The sequence below is a fragment of the Pleurodeles waltl genome, chromosome 3_1 (genome assembly GCF_031143425.1).
Source record: "Pleurodeles waltl isolate 20211129_DDA chromosome 3_1, aPleWal1.hap1.20221129, whole genome shotgun sequence".
In the NCBI taxonomy this organism is placed as follows: domain Eukaryota; kingdom Metazoa; phylum Chordata; class Amphibia; order Caudata; family Salamandridae; genus Pleurodeles; species Pleurodeles waltl.
In genome coordinates this window covers 788,751,703-788,779,454 of record NC_090440.1, presented here as the reverse complement: position 1 = coordinate 788,779,454, position 27,752 = coordinate 788,751,703, and the positions used below count along the sequence as shown (strand labels likewise).

General features: G+C 47.8%; 1 protein-coding gene across 4 annotated transcripts in view; it reads right to left on the bottom strand.

Annotated features, from left to right (window-relative positions):
- Window positions 1–27,752, bottom strand: part of SBF2 (SET binding factor 2) — a 1,701,375-nt gene that overhangs the window by 51,266 nt on the left and 1,622,357 nt on the right. For all 4 annotated transcript variants that reach the window (XM_069223624.1, XM_069223621.1, XM_069223622.1 and 1 more), the window contains one exon: window positions 20,382–20,469. In XM_069223624.1, coding sequence (XP_069079725.1) covers window positions 20,382–20,469 — 88 coding nt within the window. The remainder of the gene's footprint in view (window positions 1–20,381; window positions 20,470–27,752) is intronic.

Sequence of the window (27,752 nt, the reverse complement as noted above, 5' to 3'; positions counted from 1 at the left end):
TCGTCAGCACCGTAGTAGCTGTGATGATGATGGGAGTAGTACATAGACGCCGCCTCAGTACAGTGACGTCAGTTTCTTTTAACGACTTTGCACGCCAAAGAGCAGAGCCGCTAAGAACAATGAGATTGGTACGTCAGAGCTAAGGACCTGAAGGAGGAATCCCGGCCCCTAAAAATCAGTTCGCAAGCGGGGAGGATAGGTGTGTCGGTAAGGAATCTGCAAACTAGAATAAGTCTCTACCAGATATTTTGTTACGGAAGGTAAGTAACTTGTACATCTGATAGAGACTTCTAGTTGCAGATTCCTCACCTTAGAATAGACACCCAAGCAATATCATCCTCGGAGGTGGGCTGCAAACCAAGATCATACTAGAAAGTCCTGCAGGACCGAACAAGCAAAGTAGCAGTCTCGACGGACCCGACTGTCCAGGCAGTAGTGTTTAGCAAACCTGTGCAGGGATGCCCACGTAGCTGCGTGGCAGATATCCAGGAAAGGAACTCTGCGTGCTAACGCAATGGAAGCAGCAGTCGCTCTGGTGGACTGAGCGGGCAAGCCCTCAGTCCGAGGAGGGGTTGCTTCGTGGCAAAGCATAGCACATCTTGATGAAAAGAAGTATCCATCGAGAGATGGTTACGTTTTTGCACCGCCTTCCTTTTCTTCGCACCGACATACCTGACAAAGGGTTGATCGTCCACCCGGAAATCTTTAGTACGATTAAGATAGAACACCAACGTTCTTTTTGGGTCCAGGCGGTCGAGTCTCTACCACTCATGGCAAGGATGTGGGAGTACGTAAAAAGTAGGCAGGGTGATGGACTGGCCTACATGAAAAGGCGTAACCACCTTGAGAAGGAAGGAAGCCTTACTGCGCAACACCACTTTGTCAGGGTGCACAGACAAGTGTGGAGGTTTGGACGAAAGGGCCTGATGCCCTGCGAGCAGAAGTGATGGCAACAAGAAAGACAATCTTGAAGGTGAGGAGCCGTAAGGGACAATTGTGCATCGGCTCAAAGGGAGTACACATTAAGTAAGGACAAGATTGAGGTCCCACTGAGGCATGATAAATGGAGTGGGAGGAATCGAAATGGCAGATAAATACCCTTTAAGGGTGCTCAAAGCAGAGCCCTGCTGGGCCAAAGAAAGAATGAACAAAAGAACCTCAGACAGAGGGGCAGAGAGGGGATCAACAGATTTGTTGGTTCACCATGCCACAAATGTATGCCAACGACAGGCGTATACCATTTGGTGGAGGGATGCCTGGCTGCTAAGGTAACATCACAGACTTCAGGTGGAAGATCAAAAGTTGTCAACTGGTGCCGCTCTATCTCCATGCATGAAGGCGGAGATTGGACAGGTTCAGGTGGAGAACCGTCCCCTGCTGCTGCGACAGAAGATCTGCCCGAAGAGGCAGTCTGACTGGAGGATCAATGTCTATACTCAATAGCACTGGATACCATCCTCTCCGTGCCCAATCCGGAGCCACCAAGATGACTTGGGCCTGGTCGTTCCTGATCTTCTTGGGAACTCTGGGCAGAAGTGGTATAGGCGGAAAGGAGGCCGAAGTTCCACTCAAGACGAACAGCGTCTCTAAGCGAGTGCCGCCTTGGAAACTTCAACGCGCAAAACAGCTGACATTGCGCATTCTCTGTGGAGGCGAACAGATTTAACCAAGACTCTCCCCACTGCTGAAAGAGACCTTGCCCCACCTCCGGATGGAGACGCCATTCCTGATCGGCTGTGCTTCGACGGCTGAGTTAATCTGCTCTGGCGGTGAGAGAACCCACCAGATGTTCAACCACCAGGGTAATGCCCTGATGTTTCAGCCACGCCCAGAGACGTAGTGCCTCCTGAAAAAGGGTCCAGAACCCTACTCCGCCCTGTTTGTTGCAGTACCACATGGCAGTAGTATTGTCCGTGAAAACCTGCGCTACCTTCCCTTTGAGCAGGGGTCTTCAAATTGTGGGGCGGGCCCCCCTAGGGGGGCCTGAAGTGATCCCAGGGGGGCACCAGGCTCTGGCCAAAGGAAGCATTACACAGAGAACAGTGTTCTGTTTTAAGCAGAAACCTGTTATTGCACTCTTAAAAAGGCAAACTAAATGGCAATGTTTAAATACGTCTAGACATATTTAAACATTTATACAATTATTGTGAAAAATTCTGAGAGGGGGCCCAATGATTTTTATTTTTCAACTGGGGGGAGGGGGGAGCGCAGAATTAAAAACTTTGGAGACCACTGCCTTTGAGAGAGGGAAGAAATGTTTTCAACGCAAGCCTGAATGCCTGGAGCTCCAGATGATTGATATGGAGCCCAGACTCCACCGAAGACCAGAGGCCTCTTATCTCCGCCCCTCCCATGTGGCCGCCCCAACCTAAAAGCGACGCATCTGTCGCTATAGATAGATCTGGTTGGGGAAGGGAGAGGGATCTGCCACGGACCCAATGCTGATTCGAAAGCCACCACTGCAGGTCTTTCGCAGTCCCCTCTGCGATCTGGACCATGTCAGAGAGATTCCCCTGATGCTGTGCCCACTGGAACTTCAAGTCCCCCTGCAGAGCCTGAATATGCCATCAAGCATGTGTCACTAGCAGGATGCAGGAGGCCATGAGTCTCACCAAAACCGAAGACAGAGGCTAAAAGATCGGACTCATAGCCTGAATATCTTGGACTCGCTTTTTGGGAGGATAAGCCCAAAACTGCACTGTGTCCAGAACAGCCCCGATGAAAGGGAGCATCTGAGAGGGAGTCAGGTGTGACTTCGGCACGTTTATAGTGAACCCCAGCGTGTGCAGGAGGCTCGATGTAGTCTGAAGGTGGGAGACTACTTTCTGGGGTAGGGGAACACTGCGACCACTAACCTGTGCAGATGAGCTGCAACCACCACCATCACTTTCGTGAACACCCAAGGGGCGCTGGTAAGGCCGAAGGGGAGCATGGTAAACTGATAGTGCTCGTGACCTACCATGAATCGTAGGTAACGTCTGTGGGCAGGCAGGATGGCGATGTAAGATGTAAAAAGAAGCGTCCTGCAAGTCCAATGCTACCATCCAGTTCCCTGGGTCTAAGGCAGACAGAACCTGGTCAGGGTAGTCAGGATGGCAGATGTGTGCCACCACAGAAGAGCCTGAGCCATCTCCTGAGAGATCTGGGTGGAGTCGGAGAGGCAGCCTTGACGTTCGGTGTAGGAAAGTGCCACTGTTGGCATGGTTACCCCCCACTTTTTGCCTGATATTGATGCCAACTTTGATTGAAAGTGTGATGGGATCCTCCTAACCAGGCCCCAGCACAAGTGTTCGTTCCTAAAATCTGTACCTTTGTTTCCACAATTGGCACACCCCTGGCACATGGTTAAGTCCCTTGTCAAAGGTACCCATGGTACCAAGGGCCCTGTGACCAGGGAAGGTCCCCAAGGGCTGCAGCATGTATTATGCCACCCTGGGGACCCCTCACCAAGCACACACACACTGCCTTACCAGCTTATGTGTGCTGGTGGGGAGAAAAAGGCAAAGTCGATATGGCACCCTTCGCAGGCCTTATAGCCCTAAGGGTGTATTATACCACAGGTGAGGGCATAGCTGAATGAGCAATATGCCCCTACAGTGTCTATGTCCATTCTTAGACATTTTAAGTGTGGTGTAGCCATATTGAGTATAGGGTCTGGGAGTCTGTCACTATGATCTCCACAGCTCCATAATGACTTCACTGAATACTGGTAAGTTTGGTATCAAACTTCTCAGCACAATAATCCCACACTGATGCCGGTGTGGAATTTATTGAAAAATGCACCCATAGGACATCTTAGGGATGCCCCCTGTATGCTAGCCATCTGCTAATGCAGGACTGACCAGTCTGTGCCAGCCTGCCACTTCCAGACGAGTTTCTGACCACATGGGGTGAAAGCCTTTGTGCTCTCTGTGGCCAGAAACAAAGCCTGTCCTGGGTGGAGGTACTTCACACCTCCCCCCTGCAGGAACTGTAACACTTGGCAGTGAGCCTCAAAGGCTTAAGCCTCTTGTTGCAGTACTCCCTGGACAAAGCCCCACTTTTGGCGGCAAGTCTGGTGGGAAAATTAGGGAAAGCAGGGAGGAGTGACCACCCCAGCTAGAACCACCCCTAAGGTGTCCAGAGCTGAGGTGACCCACCTACCTACAGAATCCTCCATCTTGGTTTGGAGGATAGGGATCAATAGGGTTAGGAATGTGCCCCCTCCCCAAAGGAAGTGGGCACAGGAAGGGTGTAGCCACCCTCAGGGACAGTAGCCATTGGCTACTGCCCTCTGACCCCTGTAACAACCCTAAATCCAGGATTTAAGGGCTCCTCCTGAACCCAAGTTGTCAGATTCCTGGCGACCTCACAAGAAGAAGAATGACTGCATATCTGAAACCCCTGCAGAGAAGGAGGATGACACTAACTTGGCCCCAGCCGTACCGTCCTGTCTCCTGCTTCAGAGAATCTGCACAAAGAAAGCAACGCATCCAGTGGTACCAGCAAACTCTGCCACGCTCCAGAGGACTGTCCGGTACCTCAGAGGACCGAGAACTCAAGAGGACAGCGGCCCTGTCCACAAAGAATCAACAACCAAGGGACTCCAGAGCCTCCCTTGATCCGTGAGTCATGACCACCCTGCACCCAACGCCTTTGGCCGGTGACCAGGTAACCCAACCAGCTAGAGCGAGTCCCCATGCGATTGTGAGCAAGTGCCCACCCTGTCTTGACCCCTCCATGATGATGCCTGCAGAGGGAATCCAGAGGACCTCCCTGACCGCAAAAGCTCCGGACAAAGATATCCGACGCCTAAAAGACTACTGCACCTGCAGCCCCCAGGCCTTGAAAAACCCGAACTCCGGGGCAGCTATGTTCAGCAGGCGGCTCTCCTCCCTGTCCAGCCTGTGGTTTGTCCGAGCCGACTCCCTGAACCTCGCCTGCAGCTTATGAGTCACCCCTTGGTTCCCCTCATAGACCAGCATTGGAAACCAGATGCTGTTTGCACCCTGCACCCGGCCGCCACAATGCCCCTGAGGGTGGGTGTTTGGCGCCTACTCGTGGCCCCCCCCCCCCCTGTGCTCCTCTAAACCCCTGAGGTCTGCCCTTTGAAGCCGCGGGTACTAACCTGCAGGCAGGCCTGATTCCAAGTGCCCTCAGTTTTCATAGGAGCCCATGTTAAATTTGCCTCAACTTTGACCTGTGCACCCGGGCTGGCCCTGTGTTTAGGGTTAACTTGAACCCCAACCTGTGGACTTCCTAACCTTTGGAGACTGGAACTGTAAGTCATGTTCTTACCTGTGAATCATAGTAACCTTTCTTCCCCCAAGGAACTGTTTCTGAAAATTGCACTGTCAACCTTTAAAACAGATAATTGCCAATATTTCAAAAACTGTATACCATATCAATTTCAAACAAAGTACACTTGATATATGCGTGAAATACGAATCTATTGAACTACTTACCTGCAACTTGTATCTTGTGGTTCTAGGAGTGAATTAAGAAAATATATTTCTGTCAAATTACATAACCATTGGTCTGGAGCTAAGTCACTGAGTGTGTGCTTCTTCTATTGCTTGTGTGTGTACAACAAATGCTTTGCACTACCCTCTGAGAAACCTAACTGCTCGACCACACTACCACAGAGAAGAATATTAGTATTATCTACTTTAGCCTCTGTTAAGCCTCTGGGGAACCAGTGGCGGCTCCTCCGTTTGGGTGGAGGAGCACTGCCCCCTCCCGCCAGAAGTGGGAGCTGCAAAACCTTTACCAGAAAACCATCATAAGCTTTGTTTATGATGGTTTTCTGGTAAAGGGGGTGGGCCACGTGGATGACATGCACTGAGGGGAAGTGCACAGCACTCCCCCCTCAGAGCGCATGTGTGTTTGGCCGGCCGTCTCAGGCTGGCCAAACACACATTCGCACAGGGCTCTCCCCAGCCCAGCAACATGGTTGCTGGGCTGGAGAGAGCCTGCCCAGGGTCCCAGTCTGTATGGCCGCATCCACCCTGGGCACTCCCAGCCAATCCTGATGCTGCTCTAAGCAGCGGCAGGGTTGGCGCAGGGCAGGCTGGGAGCCTGTGCCTGCAGCGCCAGCGAGGAAGCAGCAGAGCACGGCGTCGGAGAAGGTAAATGTTTAAAAAAAATATATATATATATTTCCTCCTGATCCCCCCACCCCGCACATGCCGCCCCTCCCGAGCCCACAAGCTGCTACTGTGGGGAACCCCTGGACTCTGTGCACACTATGGGCCCGATTATGACTTTGGCAGAGGGGATTACTCCGTCCCAAATGTGACGGATATCACACCCCCCGAATTACGAGTCCATTATATCCTATGGAACTCGTAATACGGCGGGCGGGATATCCGTCACATTTGGGACGGAGAAATCGCCTCCGCCAAAGTCATAATCAGGCCCTATATCTCATTTTGATATAGTATATACAAAGCCAGCTTCCTACACTCGGACAACTGAAACCTACAGAGCCTACAAATACTATTTGGTGTTGAGGACAATGAGGATTCAGGGGGATAGGAGTCCGAGACATTTCAGAGCCATCCTCATCGAAACCCAAGATTGAGCTGTAGGCACATGTCATGAATGTCCCAGACTTGCTGCAACAGTGAAAAGGGGTTGACCACTAGTGTGTGCAGAATAGCTCCAATGAAGGGAATCCTTTGCGCAGGGTACACATGGGACTTTAGCTTGTTGATGGAAAACCCCAAAGATATCAGGAGTTCATCCATTGTCTGGAAGTGGTCTATGACTAACAGCAGCAGGTCATTCCTGAGCAGCCATTATTTGAGGTACGGGAACCTATGTGTTCTTGACTTCCAAAGGTGGACAGTGACCAGTGTCATCACTTTCAAAAACCCCGAAGGGCTGAGGTAAGGCTGAAGGGCAGCATGACTACCTGGAAGTATTCTGACTCCACCCTGAACCAAAGGACAGAAACATGGAAATAAGGATACTGAAATTTCAGAGACACCATCCAGTCTTCTGGAATCAGACTAAAAAGAATCTGGAACAGGGTAAGCATCTTGAATTTGTCTTCGTACAGAAACACATTCAGTGGACAGAGTTACAGTAAACGCATGGGGCCTCCATTCTTCGGTAGTGATGCAAATATTACCCTCCTTGAATCCAGCACCCGCTCAATGTCACCCTTTGACACCAGAAGGTCAATTTCTTGCATCAAGATTTGTTGACTGGTCTGCTGACAGTCACTCTGACATGGGTGAGAATGGGGCAGGTAGGTAAAGAAAGGTAGGGTGTAGCCCTGTTGAATGACCTGTAAGACTGACGTGACCGTCTCCAGCTGCAGGGGTGGAAATGTCATATCCTGCTGCTTACTGGCCAATCATGAGCCTGTGAGTTCAATTTTAAAAGGCTTGGCGGTCCCAGGACAGGAAGAGGTATATGAGGGCTTTTCCTGCTGGTGTGCAAGGCCTCTGCCACCATCAGAACTTCTGCCCCGAAAGGAATGGGCCTGCTGCTACTGTACAGGTTGATAAAGTTGGCATTATCAATAATCTAGCCTCTTGGAATAACTCCTAAGCTTCCTGTACAGCAAGTAGAACTGCTTGGCTGGTGATGAAAGCTCCAAGAGTTGTGCTATGACTCTACTATCCTTAAATTGTTTGACTGCTGAATCAGCCTTCTACCATCTAGAGCTGTCAAGGGGAATGTCCATAAGGGACACAGAGATATCCCTTGGAAATCCAGTTGATAGCTCCCAGGTATGCCTTCTAAGCACTACTCTGGTGCCAACACTTCTGCCCAAACCAGTATACAAGACACACTTTGCAGCATCCTGGCCATCATGGATCACTAGAGTTACCGAGGCCCTGAGGTCTCCTGGGATAGCTGGAGAAATTTCACTGGCCATGTCCACATAAAGCATAGTTGCATCTGCACAGAAAGCACACCACCTTAAAATATCTTAAGAGCAAACTGACCAAAGAGAACAATCTCTTTCGAAAGGCGTTGATACATTTCTACTCTCTATCTGGAGGAATGAAAGACATTAGGAGTGACTTTACTTGACAACGCATGTACTACCAAGTTTCTGAAGAACAGGGCACCTTTTCAGAAAACTGGGGTCACCAGGGCCAGCCTCTGTTGCCTGACAGGTCGACTGCTCAGAAAGCTCAAGTATGGCTTTAAAGTAGAGCCCATAAGCGTGTCCGTAAGTGTCTTGCTGAACTGTACTGACGTCAAGGTAGAGGTTAAGGATTAGAGTCTATTTGTAAACTGATTGGTTGCACTTTTATGATCACACAGCATGACATAAGAAGGACTGGAGTGAACCCAGGATGGCTTGGAGTCGGATACCAACATCAGGATCGACTCCTGGGCCAAGATTAGAAGCGTGAACCAGCATTAGATGGGTGGGGCCAGATAGGGTTCCCACAGATTCAGGCTGGCTCTGAGGAAGGGCCTGCTGCGTGAAGTCCAACAAGAGTCTCTTGAAGCTCAGTAGGGCTTGAAAGCACACCACGGGCCCTATTACATATAAGGTGCACTGTGCGCAAACCGGGAAAGTGCAACTTATTATGTTGACTGTGCTGCCCTCAAGGTAGCCTCGAACAAGTGAAGTGAAATACGGAGCAGCTGTTCCATGTTTCACTTGGCAGGCACTTTTAAGAGAGTAGAGAGATCCCCTAGCACGCATGATTAGTTAGTGATTGCATCCCCCTGGAAGGGGATGTCTGGGGGGCTCCATAGACCCCCTTGACTCAGTCCAGAAGGCTGCTATTAAGGGGAGCACTGACAGCGGGCCACCTTTTTGTGGCCCACTATCAGTGCGCCTCCTGAAAGCTTCTTTGCCCTTGCTCCAGTGTCCATAATACAGTGCAGGCAAAGAGGTAAAGAGATTCCCAATGCAAATGAGGGAACACCATCTTAAGATAGAGCTGGCACTACATGTGCGCTAGTGCTATACTGTTTATATAATGTACAAACGTGCAATGTCAAGTGAAAACTTCTTTTTGAGAATTCGGGTTTTTGATGATGCATAAGTTTGTAACCAATGACTTAGTAATGATGCTCTTGAAATTTGTTCAACAAGTGACTTAGGAATGTAATTAGTACTATGAAATAGTTATGTCACATTTTCATATGAAACCGCCATTCGTTTTAATGAACAAGTTACTTACCTTCTGTAATGAATTATCTGGTAGAGACATATTGTACTTGCAGATTCCTTACCTTAGAATTTCCCCCAGGCGTCAGACTGGATCTGGATATTTTTCTTCAAGCAGTATCCTTGCACGCTGTCGGAGGCAATCGGTGGACTCCGCATCAGTCGTTGATGTCGTGGTTGCCGTAATGATGTCGTATATAGGCGCCACCCCGGCGTGCTGAAAACTGTTTCTTTTCACAAATTTCCATGCAAGAAGCACAGAGCCATGAAGAACACTGAGACTGGTGCTAGGGCCTTGAAAAGGAGTCCCTGTCCCTAGAAATCAGTTCCCAGAGCGGGAAGGGGTCGGTCGGTAAGGAAACCCCAACTAGAATATGTCTCTATCAGATAATTTGTTACCGAAGGTAAGTAACCTCATCTGATAGGGACTTCTAGTTGCAGATTCCATACCTTAGATACCCATGCAATACCATCCCTGAAGGTGGGTCTGCGAACCAAACTCATATGAGTAAGTCCTGCAGGACCAAACGGTCAAAGTAGCTGTCCCTGCGGACCTGACAATCCAGGCAGTAATGTTTGGTGAACATGTTCAGGGAAGCCCACGTTGTTGCCTGGCAGATGTCCAGGACTGGAACTCCACATGCTAACAAAGTGGTTGCAGCTGTTGCTCTGGTGGAGTGAGCACGGAAACCCTCATGGGCTTGCTTCTTAGCCAAAGTGTAGCACATTTTGATGCAGAGAACAACCCATCTAGAGGTGGTTCTCTTCAGCATCGCCAGTCCTTTCTTTGCACCCACATAACCCACTAAGAGTTGATTGACCATCCTGAAGTCTATGGTACGATTAAGGTAGAATCACAACGCTCTTTTTGGATCCAGGCAGTGGAGTCTCTCCTTCTCATGAGAAGGATGTGGGGATGCATAAAAAGTAAGCAAGGCGATGGATTGGACTACAAGAAAGAGTGTGACCACTTTAGGGAGGAAAGAGGCCCTCGTACGAACCACCACTTTGTCAGGATGTACTAGATGAAGAGTGGCTTCGAAGAAAGAGCTTGTAGCTCACACACTCTCCGTGCAGAAGTGATGGCCACAAGGAAGATCATTTTTTAGATGAGAAGCTGACGAGGACAATTATGAAGACACTCAAAGGGAACAAACATAAGGAAAGTAAGGGCCAGGTTCAAATCCCACTGCAGCATTATGAACGGGGTAGGTGGAAACATATGGGTAAGACCTTTGAGGAATCTTGCAACAATGGGAGATTTAAAGAAGGAGGGCTGATCAGGAGGTCTGAGGAAGGCAGAGTGTGTAGACAGATAACCCTCAAGGGTGCCCAAAGCAAAACCCTGCTGGGCAAGAGAGAGAACAAACAAAAGAACCTCAGACGGAGGTGCCGAAAAGGGATCAACAGTTTTGTTTGTACACCTTGCCACAAATTTATGCGAACGACAGGTGTATACCATTTTGGTGGAGGGACTCCTGGCTGCCAAAATAACATCACAGACTTCAGGAGAAAGGCCGAAAGCTGTCAACTGCCACAGCTCAATCTCCATGTAAGAAGACGGAGACTGGACAGGTTCGGGTGGAGAACCCTCCCCTGCTGCTGCGACAGAAGATCCTCCCAACGACGTAGCCTGAGTAGAGGATTGATGACCATGCCCAGGATACTATACTCTGCATACCCAGTCCGGAGCCACAAGAATTACTTGGGCCCGGTTGTTTTTGATCTTCTTGAGAACTATGGGCAGAAGTGGTACTGGAGGAAAAGTGTAAAGGAGGCCATAGTTCCACTCAAGATGAAAAGTGTTGACAAGCTTGTGCCGCCTTGGAAACTCTAACGCGCAAAACAGCTGATGTGCGTTCTCTGCGGAGGCAAACAGAACTAACCAAGGGTCTCCCCACTGCTGAAAGAGACCTTGCGCCACTTCCGGATGGAGACGCCATTCGTGATCAACCATGCATTGGTAGCTGAGTTTGTCTGCTCTGGCGTTCAGAGAGCCTGCCAGATGTTGAATCATCAGTGATATGCCATGACATTCCAGCCATCTCCAGAGACACAGGGCCTCTTGACAAAGGATCCACAACCCCGCTCCGCCCTGCTTATTGTAGTACTACCTGGCAGTGGTGTTGTCAGTGAACACCTGCACCACTTTCCAATGTGAGAGAGGGAATGAATGCCTTCAACCCAAGTCAGATCGCCCTGAGTTCCAGAAGGTGATGTGCATCTCGGACTCCGGTGGAGACCAGACGCCTCTGATCTCAGCCTCTCCCATGTGGCCAACCCATCTCAGGAGTGAGTCATCCGTCGCTACTGTCTGATCTGGTTGGGGAAGAAAGAAGGATCTGGCTCTGACCAATCTTGATTCGTTAGCCACCACTGCAGATTCTGTGCAGTTTCCTCTGAGATCTGGACCATGTCGGAGAGATTCCCCTAATGCTGCGTGCACTGGAACTTCAGGTCCCACTGCAGAGGCACATATGCCATCTGGCATGTGTGACTAACAGGATGCAGGAGGCAATAAGGCTCAGCATCCTCAGAATCATTCTCAGCAAAATCCAGGATAGAGGCTGAAACATCGGTATCATAGCCTGAATATCCTGGATTCGCCACTCAGGAGGATAGACTTGAAAAAAAACAAGTTACTTACCTGTAACTACAGTTATCCAGTATTGGTATCTTTAATAAATTCACATGCTTGAATCATCCCCGTTGTCGAAGTGGGAGTCCCACGGTACATAAAATAGCAATAAATAATAAATATAAATTTTTTGCCATAGGCTATAATGGAGCCAGCAATTGCTCACATAGCCTATCCATGTCCTTTTGTGAAATGACCCAAACCTGCCTGCTGTCCAATCAGGCACCAGCACCCTCTAGAACCTTCTCCAGAGAAGCTCCCTTCCTCAGATTTTCCAGCACGAGAGTGAAAAATTAGAACCTGAGAGGAAATGCGAGCATCAAAGGGGAGGAGGGTGGGTCGCATGTGAATTTATGAAAGATACCAATACTGGATAACTGTAGTTACAGGTAAGTAACTTGTTTTCTTATCCAGTATTGGATATTTCATAAATTCACATGCTTGAATCTGAATAGACAGCAGTATGGTTGATAAACAGTGTATCCAGCGTGGGTGGAGGGTGCGAGCATGAAGACCCTCTATCTCCAATATAAATACTAATAATAATAATAATCATAGTAAACTCATACATTTCTGATCGTGAGTTACGAAGAAATACAGATACTTTAAGTAAGTGTACATAAATACTAAATTCATGCTGTAAATACTGATATAACTATATATACTCATGCATATATAGATGCACATCTATAAATACATACATACACCTTACATATTCACATGAACCATAATAGAAACATGGTTATTTGCATTTCAAACCATATGTCTATAACTAAGGAAAGGTCTCACCTTAATGAAAGAGATGGCGTAGCACAGCTTGTCCTACTAGAGAGTCTGTTCTTTGTGATGACTCCAAACAATAGTGCTGCATAAAGGAGTGAGTAGTTTTCCATGTCGCAGCCTGGCAAATTTTATCAAGGGCAATACCTTGAAACAAAGCAGCTGATGTGGAGACTGCTCTTGTGGATGGGCTCTCGGGCACCTAGTCAAGGGTTTTCCTGCCTTGGTGTGACAAAATTGGATTGTCGAAGAAATCCATCGGGCTATAGTGGCCTTGGTTACTCCTGTTCCCTGTCGTCCCAGAGAATAAGATACTAGGAGTTGGTCTGATTTTCTGATGTGTTTGGTACTTTGCAGATAAAATTTTAGGCATTGTTTGATGTCCAAAGAGTGGAGAGTTTTCTCTGCTATCGTAGTAGGGTTTGGAAAAAAGGTTTGTAGAATAACGGGTTCATTGAGGTGGAATGAAGATGGAACCTTGGGAATATATTTGGGATTGGTTCGGGGCATAACGAAGTCTTCAGAGAAAACTAAAAAGGGTTCTTTAGTAGTGAACGCTTGTATATCACTGACTCTCCTGGTAGAGGTGAGAGAGAGCAAGGTTGACACTTTCCAGGTGATGTACTTGAGCTCCGCCCTATGACTGGGTTCAAAAGGAGCTTTCATGAGTTGGGAGAGGACAATATTAAGATGCCACTCTGGCGGAGGTAAGCGTACCGGAGGAAAGGTGCGGAACAGCCCTTTCATAAACTGTTTGATGACTCTGGATGAGCCGATAGATGGCATGTCAGCCGATCGTCTGTAAGAGGCTATAGCTGCTAGGTGAATCTTGACTGATGCATGGGAAAGACCAGCTTTGGAGAGAGAGAGCAGGTAAGAAAGAATTTGCTCAGGATTAATCTGAAATGGGTGAAAATTATTCTGAGAGCACCAAACACAGAATCTCTTCCATTCGAGTTTGTATGTCTTGTTCGTGCTCTCTGCTCGTGCCTTAGATAATATAAGTCTACATTCTTGATCAATGTTCATATCTTGGAACTCTCTGTACTCAGGAGTCAAGCATGCAAGTGTAGTGAAGTTGGGTCGGGATGTAAGATGAGACCCTGATTCTTCGTTAGAAGATTGTGGTTGCAAGGGAGGCGGACTGGATTGGCTACTGACCGGAGTAGGAGCTCCGTGTACCAGTACTGCCTGGGCCACTTGGGGGCTATGAGAATGATCCTGCAGCATTCGGTCTTCATTTTCCTGAGGAGCCTGGGAATCAGAGCAATAGGGGGAAAAGCGTATGCAAAGATCCCGGACCATCTTATCAAAAGAGCATTTCCCCACGACCCCGGGAGTGGGTATCGACTGGCGTAAAACTGGCATTTGGCGTTCAGATTGGTGGCGAACAAGTCTAGAATCGGCCGACCCCATAGTTGGAAGATGTCCTCGAGTATGGTCTGGTTGAGTTCCCACTCGTGACAGTTGTCGTCCGTCGTGCTGAGAGAGTCCGCTAGAGCATTGTTGACCCCAGCCAGGTGCTCCGCCCTGAGGCGGACATTGTTCAGTGTGAGCCAGTTCCAGAGAGACTGAGCTTCTCTTGAGAGGGAGAGGGATCTTGTTCCTCCCTGCTTGTTGATGTAGAACATGCTTGTTGTGTTGTCTGTTCTGACTAACACTGATGATCCTGCGATGCGTGGCAGAAAAGCTTTGAGCGTGAGATGAATCGCCTTCAGCTCTAACAGGTTTATGTGCATCTCTTTTTGGAGCTTGGACCATCTGCCTTGAATGCGCATGTCCTGTAAATGGCCTCCCCATCCTTCCAAGGGGGCGTCCGTGGTGATGACGAAATCTGTTATTGGTGCCAGGAAAGTTAGACAGTGGGAGAGGTGGTTGATGTGAGACCACCATTCTAACGCCTGCCGAATCTTTGGTGTGATAGTTATTAAGTCGTCAAAGGATCCTTGCGACTGGGTCCATTGAAGTTGCAGTTCTTCTTGCAGCGGCCTCATTTTGAGTCTTGCTAGCCGTACTAGGACTATGGCTGAGGAAATCATGCCCAGAAGCGATTTGAATAGTCGTACTGAAATGAACTTTCTTGCGGAGATTGTGACAGCCAATTGGGTCAGCTTCTGCTGCCTTGCTAGGGTAAGATATGCCTTGTTTTGGATAGTGTCTAATTCTGCTCCCAGGAAAACTCTCCTGCATGCAGGAAGCACGACTGACTTCTGTAGGTTCACTGTTAGACCCAAACCGTTGAATAGTTTTAGGCAGGCGTTTGTCGCTTTGGAAGCTAGTAGAGATGACGGAGCTTTTATGAGCCAGTCGTCCAGGTATGGGAACACCTGGAAACCCTTGCTTCTGAGGGAGGCTGCAACCGGGGCAAGGCATTTCGTGAAGATTCTCTGAGCTAATCTGAGGCCAAATGGTAGGACTCTGAACTGATAATGGGCACCGGCTACTGTAAAACGGAGATATTTGCGATGCTTTTGGTGTATTGGAATGTGGAAGTAGGCGTCCTGGAGATCTAGAGTTGTCATAAAATCTCCAGGATTCAGGAGGTGCAAGATATCTGACAGTGTGATCATCCGGAAGGATTGTTTTCGAAGGAACTTGTTGAGTTTCCTGAGGTCTAGTATAGGACGCCACTCTCCTGACTTCTTCCTTATGAGGAAAAACCGGGAGTAGAATCCAAGACCCCGTTGTTGCAGAGGAACTGCCTCTATAGCCCCTTTGGCCAGAAGGCTGGATACTTCCGCTTGAAGCAGACGAAGATGGAGAGACCTGCCTGATGTTGGTGGGTGAAGCGGTGGCTTTTGTGTGAATTCCAGGGTATGACCTCTTGTCACTATATCCAGCACCCATCTGTCTGATGTTATTTTCTTCCACTCCTGGATGAAGTTGGAAATGTTTGCTCCTATTTGCTGATGTCGTGGGCATTGGGGGAGCATAGCCGGTGCCTGTAGAAGATCATTGTTTTTTGGGTTGATCTCTGGATTGCGAACCCTGCCTTCGTTTACCTCCTTGTCTGGTATAGGAGGCAGTTGATGATTATCTGTACTGCTGGTGGTATGAAGGCCTGTACTGTGATTGCTGGTATTGTCTATGGAAGGAACCTCAAAATGAGGTGAAACCTCTTCCTCTAGCCCCTCGAAAGGGCTGTTTCCAGTACTGCAGGGTACCCAGGGACTTGGCGGTGTCCGTGTCCGTCTTGATGGCTTGAAGTGCGTTATCCACATGTTTGCCAAATAGAGATTCGCCATCGTAAGGCATGTCTAAGATTCGGGACTGCACTTCTGGTCTAAAAGATGTGGCCTTGAACCAACCTTGCCGTCGTAAGACCGCGGCACCCGCTAGTTGGCGGAAACCAGTAGAGGCTATGTCAAGAGCGCAGTCGATAATTTCTTCCGACGTACGCTCACCTTCTTGTAGGATCTTTCGTGCCTCTGCTTGTTTATTTTCAGGGATGAGGTCCAGGAAAGGTTGCATGTCGGACCACATTTGGCGGTCATACCGGCCTAGAATCGCTAAAGAATTTGCTGCCCTGACAGTGATTGCAGACATGTAGGAGAATCTCTTGCCTATATTGTCCAGTCTGCAACCTTCTTTGTCTGGAGGAGTAGAGATAGGCGTCGATGGATTTTTGGAGCACCTTTGAGCAGCCTGGTAGATCACTGAGTCAGGCTTTGGATGGCCAGTAAGGCATGCCGGAGAATCTTGGGTTGCCTTGTATTTCTTATCTAGTTTTTGTGGAACTGGAGGAACCGTAGCCGGGTTTCGCATAATCTTTTTGCCCTTGCTCCATATGAAATCAATAATTGGAATGGACCGTACCGACTTCCGTGATTGTTCCTTGAAATCATGTAGGAAACATTCCGACTGGGAGACAGATGTTGGAAGGTGAAAACGTACCGCAGCTCTGTCCATAAGATTATGGAAACCACCTATGTCCTCGGGTGGAGAATCAGAGGGGCGAGGAGGTGGTGGAGAAGGAGTGGGGGCCAAGTAATCATCCCATTCCTCGGTAGGATGTTGTGGGGTGGAAATTTCTCCTTCTTCTTGTTCCTCTTCCCCTGAAGTGGAACCTTCATCTCTGGGGGGTGCAGCTAACACCGAGTGGGATGTCAATCTTGGAGTAGCTGGAGGAGGAGGAGCATTAATTGGTGTCACCGGAGAGACTGGCGCTGGTGGTTGATCTTCCGCTGCCAGTGGGAACCTTCTCCTATAATCCTGAAGCATGGATTGTAAATCCTGGATTAAGGAGGAAGGCATTTGTACAGTATTTCTGTGTTGAGGCTCTCGTGTTTCGTAATATTGTTCCTGATGAGAGTAGTATGGTTGGTACTGTTCATACTCATCCTCTTCATCCTCATCTTGGTACTTGACATGGAGCTGCGAGGGGCTATGTGCATCTCCGAAAGGACCTTCGTCAGATTCCTCCCAGTCAAGAAGATGACTGGGTACTAAAGCCGACACCTTGTTTGGAGATGTGTCAGTTGGATAAATGTCCGGTGCAGGTAGAGATCTGATCCTGACCATGGCTCGGAGATCTGGAGACCTGGAAGAGGCAGGAGTGGCCTCAATCTGTCTACTAGGCACCAGTGCTGTCGATGGCGTGAACGTTGATGCAGCCGTGGATACAGATTTTTTTGTCGACGGTGGTCTCGCCAACGATGGTTTCGCCGACGAAGGTGTCGTCGACGGTAGTGTCGTCGACGGTATCTTCTTTGACGGTGTCTCCGTCGATGGCGAAAGGGCTGATGACAATGGCGTCGCTGACGTTATAGTCGACGGGGCAGTCGTCGACGGTGTTGCAACCGACGATGTTTTTACTATACTCGTCGACGGAGTTTTGAGAGAGAAAAACTGAGCAGAGCTCAGGGAGACTCCCTTCACACGACGTGCGGTAGAAAATCTGAGGAAGGGAGCTTCTCTGGAGAGGGTTCTAGAGGGTGCTGGTGCCTGATTGGACAGCAGGCAGGTTTGGGCCCTTTCACAAAAGGACATGGATAGGCTATGTGAGCAATTGCTGGCTCCATTATAGCCTATGGCAAAATTTATTTATTATTTATTGCTATTTTATGTACCATGGGACTCCCACTTCGACGACGGGGATGATTCAAGCATGTGAATTTATGAAAGATCCAATACTGGATAACTGCACTGTGTTCAGAACAGCGATTCAGGTGTAACTTCGGCACATTGATAGTGAACCACAGTGAATGCAGGAGGTTAGCTGTAGTCTGGAGGTGGGAGGAGACAGCCTGGGGTGTGCCCACCTTTAACAGCCAGTCGTCGGGGTAGGGGAAGACCGAAAACCCTAGCCAGCGCAGATGAGTTGCGACCACCGCTATCACTCTGTGAACACCCGAGGGGCGTTGGTAAGGCCGAAGGGGAGCACGATGACCTGAAAGTGCTTGTGACCTACTTCGAACAGGAAGTAACGTCTGTGGGCAGGCAGGACGGGAATATGAAAACAGGCATCCTGCAAGTCCAAAGCTACCATCCAGTCTCCAGAGTCCAGGGCAAAAAAAAAGCCAGTGCAAGAGTGAGCAGTTTGAACTTCTCCTTCCTGAGGAAGAGACTGAGGGCCCAGAGGTCAGGATATGGTGAAAGCCTTGTCCTTTTTGGGCACCAGACAGTAGTGGGAATAACAACCACAACCTACTTCTGGCACAGGGACCCTTTCTATGGCTCTCTTGGCCAAGAGAGCCATAACCTCCTGTGTGAAAGTAACCTCAAAGCCTTCTGGTTCATTGCCCGGTAGACAGAGCACGACTGTGGGTCGTGGTCACGCTACAGACACCACAAGCACATCAGGTGTGGATCCGTCACTGACATCATGCGGTGACAGGAGTCACGCAGCTTGAATCCGGTCTTATGGCAAGACATTGCGACGTCAAAAGGTTTGACAAAAGGGTTGAAAAGTCAGTCAAAAAGCGACAGAGAGTAGCTCTTCTCCAGATCTGTGCGTAGGCTGGCGCAGAAAGAAAAGAACTGATGTCAGCATGCCGGGTGATGCCTATATATGACCACGACACCAACGACAGACACGCAGTTGACTGACACCATCTGACAGTGCGCAAAGGTATTGCTCGAAGAAAACTCTGGACCCAGTCTGATGCCTGGGGGAAATTCTAAGGTAAGGAATCTGCAACTAGAAGTCTCTATTAGATATGGATGAAGTTTAGAGTGTTCTGCTCAACCTGCTTTATTCCCCCTCCCAACCAGTGTCCTGCTGCAAATCATTACTCACCCTGTTCCTGCAGATGATGATAATAATATAAAATGAACTATTGTGTTTGGAAGTGTGTATTGTGAATAGAGCTTCCATCGTGTACCCGAAGTATTATGTTCAAGGACTTGCGCTGGATGTTCAGCTAAAGACAGGTTAGTGTTAATTGTATGAGCCACTATTGGGAAATGTTTCAGTTTGTGCTGATCATCTCCGGAGAGCAGTTGCTGAGAGAGAAGGTGGAAGATTTCTCTTATTTTAAGAAATGGGTTAATGGTAAATAATTACGTAGTTATAATTACCACGTTGTTGTTTTTGATTTGTCAATGCAACCCTAACAATACCATGATGAATTCCCAGAATCTGTTAACAGAAATGTGATTCGAGTACAAAAGCTCTTGGTCCTTAAATTACGGGGCTCATTTTTCTGTTTTTAAAAGTGGCTTATTTTGTTCATATTTTCATGAGGCTAGTTCTGTTTCCCTGAGGGTGTTTCCTTTTCCTTGCATGGTGTGTTTTATGATGCATGCTGCTGGGTTTACCTAGTCTATTTATCTTAGAATTTCCTACACTAGACTAATTTTACTAAGATTTATGATTCTGTATTTCTGTAATAGAGCCTTCATGGTATTTTCATGTATTCTTCTTGGCAACATATTTACTAAACTTTCGTTAATCAAGTTTGCCTTATTTTTAATATGAAACGTTTAGTGTTTCTTCATTAAAACTGTCCTTCTCTGCTAAATTTCATGTGTTCTCAAGGGGAGTGTAGTCTCTAACTGCTAGATGTATTGGAGATTTTGGATCTGAGTTAATTGGCTAAAAATACTGGGGTTTAGTTGATTACTGAAGTTTGGCTCCCACAGTGGTATGACCCATTAATTGATGCCATAACACTTTCTCACCAGATTTTGAGTGGAGGGATGGTGGTCAAGTCAGGCTGGTGGTGAATCTTTGACATACCAGAAAACTACGAGCAGGACCAATACTTGAATGGTATTGTGAAAGGTCAAGAAACTTAGAGCTGAATCTATCTTTCAACTGCAAACTCTTCTAACATTTAGCAATGTAGCATTTTATCTCTCACTCCCAGATCGGCTTTGGGTGCTTGAGTGCGCATTTGAACATATCAGGCCCATAGACCAAGCACCAATGCACACATTGTGTGGGTCAGTGACCAAAATCTGCCTCCTGCTGTCACGGCATGGTTTGAATCATGTAGTGTTTTTGGTGAGATCTTGGGGACTGACACAATGAGCACAATTTTTTAACGTCAGAAAACCCACAAAGTTGGAAGTGATCTTCGAATCCACACTATAGGGCATGGAAAGAATGGAACTGACTTCAGCATTCAAGGGTGGTTTGTGTGTCTCAACTCCATAACGTCTCGGATGAAGCAGTCTCACCACGGAGCCCACTGTACTGCCTATCTGAATGTAGGAGCACTGTTTAGAAGATTCTCCAGATCCAGTCTGGCGTTTGGGGATATTCTTACAGTTAGAAATCTGCAGTCAGAAGTATCTATCAGAACAATGAATTTTCAAGCCTACCATTCTCAGAGATTTAGCTTTCTGAGTTACAAAAACATCAATCATGACAGGCTTATTAAAGCATTTTACCTGGTGTTTGGTTACATCCAGTGCAAACCAGCGAGCTTTCCAACCCTTTAATAATGCCCCTCTCTTGTAAAGTAGTCCCTCAAAAGACCTGCAAGACAAATTAGTAAAGAAATGACTGTGAATTTAAAATATGAAAATGTATAGATCAAATCCATGTTCTCCTTCTACCCCATTAAATGCAGAAAGGCATGCACACAGATAAGAAGAAATACAACAATGAGCAAATTTGCCAACACAACTTAAGGCTACTCTGTTATCGCCCTCATCTGTATACTTAAAATTATTTGTTTTTCTGTAGTGCTAGCATATCATAGCTACCATTAACATCTTACTTGTAACTCATATTTTCTGAACAAGCAATTATCAAGTTTGGTGAGGAATATGCAGGTTAACACAACCATTGAAAGTTACTTGCCTTTGATAACGCTCCTGCTGGTGGAATCGCAGGTTCTTCACCTTGTAAATACCCCTAGTCAGACAATCTGGGGATTTTCCTAACAATGTTCCCACCACCCCAGAAGTGACCTTGGAGCCGCATATAAGCACCACCCCTGTGCACTGACATCAGATTCTTTCTTGACTATCTGCACCCTGGGGTGTAGGGCTCAATAACAAATCAAATGTGACAAAGAGCAGATCCCTAATTGGGACCTTTTTATGTATGGAACAAGAGACCTTTCCGCAGAACGAGGAGGGTGATGAGGAATCTGTGGTTAGATAGATTATTCATCAGAAAAAGCATTATTTATTGTGAGTAACTTGTTCCTCCAATAAATACTTCTAACTCCAGGATCATCACTGTAGGAACTTGGCTCTGTATATACTATCTCAAAGTGAGAGATAGTGTGCACAGAGTCCAAGGGTTCCCCTTAGAGGTAAGATAGTGGCAACATTAGATAATTCTAAAGCTCTATTTAGTGGTAGTGTTGTCAAGCAGTAGGCTTATCAGAGGGTAGTGTTAAGCATTTGTTGTACCCACAGGTAATAAATGAGGAACACACACTCAAAGAGTTAACTCAAGGCCAATAGTTTTTTATATAGAAAAATATTTTTCTTAATTTATTTTGAGAACCACAAGTTCAAGATTTGAAGTAAATATATAAAATGCAAGGTACTCCAAACAGGTAAGTTAGGAACTTTACATTAGATCAATCACATATACTGTTTTTGTTAAAATGGCAATAAGCTATTTTAAAAGTAAACAGTGCAAAAATAAACAGTTCCTGGGGGAGGTAAGTATTGGTTAGATTGTGAGGTAAGTAAGGGCCAGATGTATGAAAAAGGCCTTTTGCGAATCGGAAATAGCGATTTTTAAGAAATCGCTATTTCTGATTTGCAAATGCAATGTATCACATTTGCGATTCGGTAATAAAGATTTCTTAAAAATCGCAAATGCTATTATCGAAACGCAAATTGCGATACCGGCCTCCATTCGCACCTATGGGCCTGTAGGCCCATATTTGCGAATTTTATGCATTTCCAAAATTGCAAATTCCTAACTAGTCCAGGGTGCTGGGGGGCCTTAGGCCCCCTCTGCTGCACCCCAAAATATATTTTTTTACAACATGTAAGGTGCACACATGCCAAAAGGGCATGTGTGCTTTACATGTAAATTTTAAAAATGCATTTTTAAAATTTGCATATGGTTACCACCAAGTTCAAATAGGTGGTAAATAGCGATTCCTTAATGCCCAATTCGCATTAAGGAATTGCTTGTTACATGTGCTTTAGATATCGCAAATAAGGATTCCTTATTTGCGAGTTCTTATTTAGAGAGTCGCAATTTGCGACTCTCTCAACAGGGTCGCAATTTTAAGGAATCGCTATTTTAGTGTTTCCTTAAAATTGCATTCAGAATGCCTTTGATACATTCTGAAATGGCTTTTTGCATTTGCAAGTCTCAGTTCTTGGGCATAGGCAGCCCACCGTTGGGGGTTCAAGGCAACCCCAAAGTTACCACACCAGCAGCTCAGGGCCAGCCAGGTGCAGAGGTCAAAGAGGTGCCCAAAACACATAGGCGCCTATGGAAAAAAGGGGTGCTCCGGTTCCAGCCGGCCAGCAGGTAAGTACCCGTGTCCTCGGGGGGGGGGGGGGCAGACCAGGGGGGTTTTGTAGAGCACTGGGAGGGGACACAAGTAGGCACAAAAAACACACCGTCAGCGGCAGAGGAGTGGCCGGGTGCAGTGTGCAAAGCAGGCGTCTGGTTTTGTGTTGGTTTCAATGGAGGGACCCGGGGGTCACTCTAGCAGTCCAGGCAGGGCACAGGGGGGCTTCTCGAGCCAGCCACCACCAGGGCTAGGCAGAGGGTCACCTGGGGGTCACTCCTGGACTGAAGTACGGTTCCTTCTGGTCCGGGGCTGCGGGTGCAGGTTTTCGAGTCAGGAGACAGGCCGGTAGGGCTGGGTCCAAAGCAGTTGTCGTCTTCCGTCATCTCTGCAGGCTTGTAGGTCAGCAGTCCTTCTTTTTAGTTCAGGTTGCAGGAATCTGATTTCCTGGGTTCTGGGTCACCCCTAAATACTAGATTTAGGGGTGTGTTTAGGTCAGGAGGGCAATAGCCAATGGCTACTGTCCTGAAGGGCGGCTACACCCTCTTTGTGCCTCCTCCCTGAGGGGAGGGGGGCACATCCCTAATCCTACTGGGGGAATCCTACAAAACCAAGATGGAGGATTTGTAAAGACAGGGGTCACCTCAGCTTAGGGCACCTTAGGGGCTGTCCTGACTGGTGGGTGACTCACCATTTCTCATTATCTCCTCTGGACTTGCCGCCAAATGTGGGGGCTGTGTCCAGAGGGGCGGGCATCTCCACTAGCTGGGATGCCCTGGGGTGCTGTAACAAAAGGCATGAGCCTTTGAGGCTCACCGCCAGGTGTTACAGTTTCTGCAGGGGGAGGTGAGAAGCACCTCCACCCAGTGCAGGCTTTGTTTCTGTCCTCAGAGAGCACAAAGGCTCTTACCTCGGGGGGGGGGGCAGAAACTCGTCTCAGTGGCAGGCTGGCGCAGACCAGTCAGTCCTGCACTGAAGGACTGGGTAAAATACAGGGGGCATCTTCTAAGATGCCCTCTGTGTGCATTTTGTAATACATCCAACACTGGCAACAGTGTGGGTTTATTATTCTGAGAAGTTTGATACCAAACGTCCCAGTATTCAGTGTAGCCATTATGGAACTGCGGAGTTCGTTTTTGACAAACTCCCAGACTATATACTTAATATGGCCACACTGTACTTACAATGTCTAAGAATGGACTTAGACACTGTAGGGGCATATTGCTCATGCAGCTATGCCCTCACCTGTGGTATAGTGCACCCTGCCTTAGGGCTGTAAGGCCTGCTAGAGGGGTGACTTACCTATGCCACAGGCAGTATTTAGTGTGCAAGGTATCCTGAGGGGGATGCCATGTCGACTTTGCCTTTTTCTCCCTACCAACACACACAATCTGCAATGGCAGTGTGCCTGTGTTAGGAGAGGGGTCCCTTAGGGTGGCACAACACATGCTGCAGCCCTTAGGGACCTTCCCTGGTCAGAGGGCCCTTGGTACCATTGGTACCTTTTACAGGGGACGTATCTGTGTGCCAGGGGTGTGCCAATTGTGGAAACAATGGTACATTTTAAGTGAAAGAACACTGGTGCTGGGGCCTGGTTAGCAGGGTCCCAGCACACTTCTCAGTCAAGTGAGCATCACTATTAGGCAAAAAGTGGGTGGGGGGGGGGGTTTAACTGCAACAGGGAGCCATTTTCCTACAATCACCTTGTGAATAGATAGCAAAGTAGCACCTTCCAAGGTGGTGGGTCTGTGAAATGGTTCAGACCAAAACGGCCTGTACGATTGAAATGGAGAAATGGCCCTCCCATTGGACCAGACTGTCAAGGCAACAGTGCTTTGTGAATGTGTGCACTGACTCTCACGTAGCAGCCTGACAGGTATGCAGGGCAGGCACTCTACAAGCCAACACAGTGAAAGTAGCCTTGGCTCTTGTCGAAGGAGTCCTCAGACCTTCTGGAGGCTGCTTCCTGGCCAATGCATAGTAGATTTTAATAAAGAAGACTATCCATCGGGATACTGGCCACTGATGCACTGCCTAACCTTTCTTCAGTGCCAAGAACACCACAAAGATTAGATAGTCCAGCTGATGGTGCAATCGATATAAAAGTTCACAGCTCTTTTGGTGTCCAAACAATGTAGTGTCTCTTCTTTTTTCGAGAATGTTGGAAGAGTAATGGATAGACTGCCATGAAATGGGGTCTCAAACCTCAGCAGGAACTCTGCTCTAGTCTGCAACATCAGTGTGTCTGGAACAAAATGAGGGTACAGGGCAGCTGCACTGTATAAGTCTGAATATCACTTATGTGATGAGCTGAAGTTATCTCAATAAGAAAGACTGAGAACCAAATTAAAGTCCCACCAAGGAATCACAAAGGGCTAAGATGGAAACATATGCACTACAAATGTAAGAAAACGCATCACAACAAGTGACTTAAACAAGGACGAATGGTCAGATAAATGCAAGAAAGCTGAAAGGGTTGACAAATAACCTTTAAGAGTGCCCACGGAAAGTCATTGCTGGGCTAAAAACAACACAACAAGCAATACATATGACAGCTTTGCCTGTATCAGGTCCATATTACGGAACCACACTAGGCAATAAACCCCTTTTGCAATGCCCAGCATAGTAAGATTTTGTACGTTAGCGCCTTGCTCAATCTCCATGCATAGAGGTCTAGATTACACAGGCCTGGGTGCAAGACCCTGCCCTGCTGCTGCAACAGAAGATCCTAAATAAGTTTGCAGACTGATCGGAGGATGGATTCTTGTACCCTGAAGATTAGGACACCATACACTCTGGGCCAAAATCAGAGACACTAGGATGACTTGGTCCTTGTCATTCCTGATTTTCGTCAGAACTCTGGCCTCAGAAGTAAAAATAGGAAGGCATACAGGAGTACCAAGCTCCACTCCAGGAGGAGTGTATATCTTAGGGAGAGCCTCGGTGAGAAGTCCAGCATGCAAGTTCTAAAATTGCACATTCTTTATGGTGGTGAAGAAATCGAGCCAGAGCTCTCTGCATCGTTGGAAGATGCCATGTGCCACCTCAGGGTGTAACTGGCATACACATTCTGCTAGGCGTAGCAGACTGAGGCCCTCATTATAACTTCGGCGTATTTTTCCAAAGATAGCCAAAGCCACGGGCGCCAGAAGACCGCCGGTGCTGGCGGGTCTTCCGACCGCCATATTACGAGTACCGAAGGATTTCCGCCACAATTTAGTCAGACATCCTCCAGTAGTCGTGTGTGGCGGTCGGCGGCACAGAGGCATTCCACCACCAGCCCAGTGCTGCCAAAAGGACTCCGCCAGCCAAATTACGACCTGTAATGTGGCCTAGCGGTGTCCTGATGGTGGGGTCCTGCTGGCATTGGGAGTGCCGGGTCCCGTCCCCTCAGGGAAGAGCACCTCGTCAGAAAAAGTAAGTGTCCTCCGCAAGGGGAGGGGGGCGGGATGTGGGTAATGGATGTGTGTGAGTGTGTGTATGCATATCATGAATGTGGGGAAGGGAGGGGCAGTGTTTGTGCGTCCATGTGTGTCTGTGTGTAAATGTGGTGATGGCGATGCGTGTGTGGGTGAATGTGAATGCTGGGTGTGTGTGAGTGGAGGTGTTTGTGTGTGCGAATATGTGTATATGGATTTGGGGGGGTGCGTGTGTGTGCGTAAGGGTGTTGTGAGTGAGTGTCAGGGTGTGGGTGTGTGCGTGTATGCGGGGGATAAGTTCAGGGATTAGAGGTGGGCATCACTACTGGGAGAAGGGGGGTGTGGGGGTTAATGGGGGTTCGGGGAGGTGGGGCATGGGAATGTTGTAAGGGAAGGGAGGGGTGGGGGGCTCTTGTTTAGATGGAGGGGTGTGGGGGAGTCGTCTACCGGCGAGAGGAATGTAAATACCGTACCAAAACAATGGTCTTCGCCCTTGACGTATGGACCCTTATTTCCTTATTGGGCTCCCTTTTGGCAAGGGTGTAGCAGATTTTGATGCAGAAGACCTATACAGTGAGGAATTGTCCACTTCTAAGTTGTATGAAGTGCCTTTCATGTAACCAGCATTGCCCTTGACAGCCAGTCATCTAGGTACAGAAGAAAATGTGTCCCCCAACCTGCTAGGAAGTGCTGTAACCACCAACATGACCTTTGTGAAAAACTACAAGGTGTTGAGTAAGGTCAAACAACATGATAGCCAACTGTTAGGGAGTGGCCCAAGAGGAGGAAGAGGAAGAACATTGTTGCTGGTCTCCTTGGTGACTTGGCCACTACATCTTCTGTAGTTGCGAAAATATATTTTGGCTACCTAATCATCTAAGAGCGTAGTGTTTTTGATACAACTGGCCCTAGAAAAGCCCCTGAACTTTCCATATTATTAGTAGAATTTGCAGGCCAGTGAAGCCAAACCCAGTAAGTGAGCCAGCCTTAGCATTACCCCCATTTAATCTCTCCACAGCTAAGTTGGCTTTTTCAATGAACAAACGTGAACCAACAAATGGTATAGCCGCAAGGTTGGCCTGGATGTCCCCAGAAAGCAGAGTTGAGTGCATCTAGATATGTCAGCATGCAACAGCTGAACAGCTCAAAGTCATGGACATTCAGTCCACCATTTCAAGGTCTCAACAAAGAGTCTGTCCATCACACAACATCTCAGCAAAGTAGTCACATAAGTGGCCCAGGAGATTGGATACCATCAACTCGGCCATCTCCCACTGGGCAACGAAGTAGGAGGCCAATAACCATTTGGCACAGGAGCAGTGGAACACTATAGTTCCTGAAGGAAACATTTTCTTGCCTGTGGCCTCTATGAGTTTTGACTCCCTGTCTGGAGGAATAGAGGGAAATGATTTAGGATTAAGTTTCGAACAAAAAAAAAAAAGACTGAACCACCAGGCTCTCAGAAGAAGGCTGAGCTGAAAAGAATTTGGGGTCACCAAGGGCTGGATAATGACTGTAGGCAATTACATGGCACACTGCTGGAACAAAGGCCAGCTTGTTCCATGCAGGCAAGATTGGATCCATGAGAGCCTTGATGCTGGGCATCAATGGTTCAGAGTAGGAGAATGAACGCTGCAAGATCTCAGTAAGAACATTAGCCTTATTCTCCTCAACCAGCTAGGGAAGTTCCAGGATGTTGGCTTATTTGTGCAGAACTACCATAAAGGAAGTAATTTCAGACTGACAATTAAAGTCAACTCGTGAAGAAATATCCAGGCCACTCGCATTTTGTAAGGCTAAATAAATAACCCCATCACGGTATGAAAGTAGAATAATATTTTTCACCTCACTGTAATCCTCATCATGAGAGACAAGGCAGAGGACTACAAGGACCATCATCTCTGAAA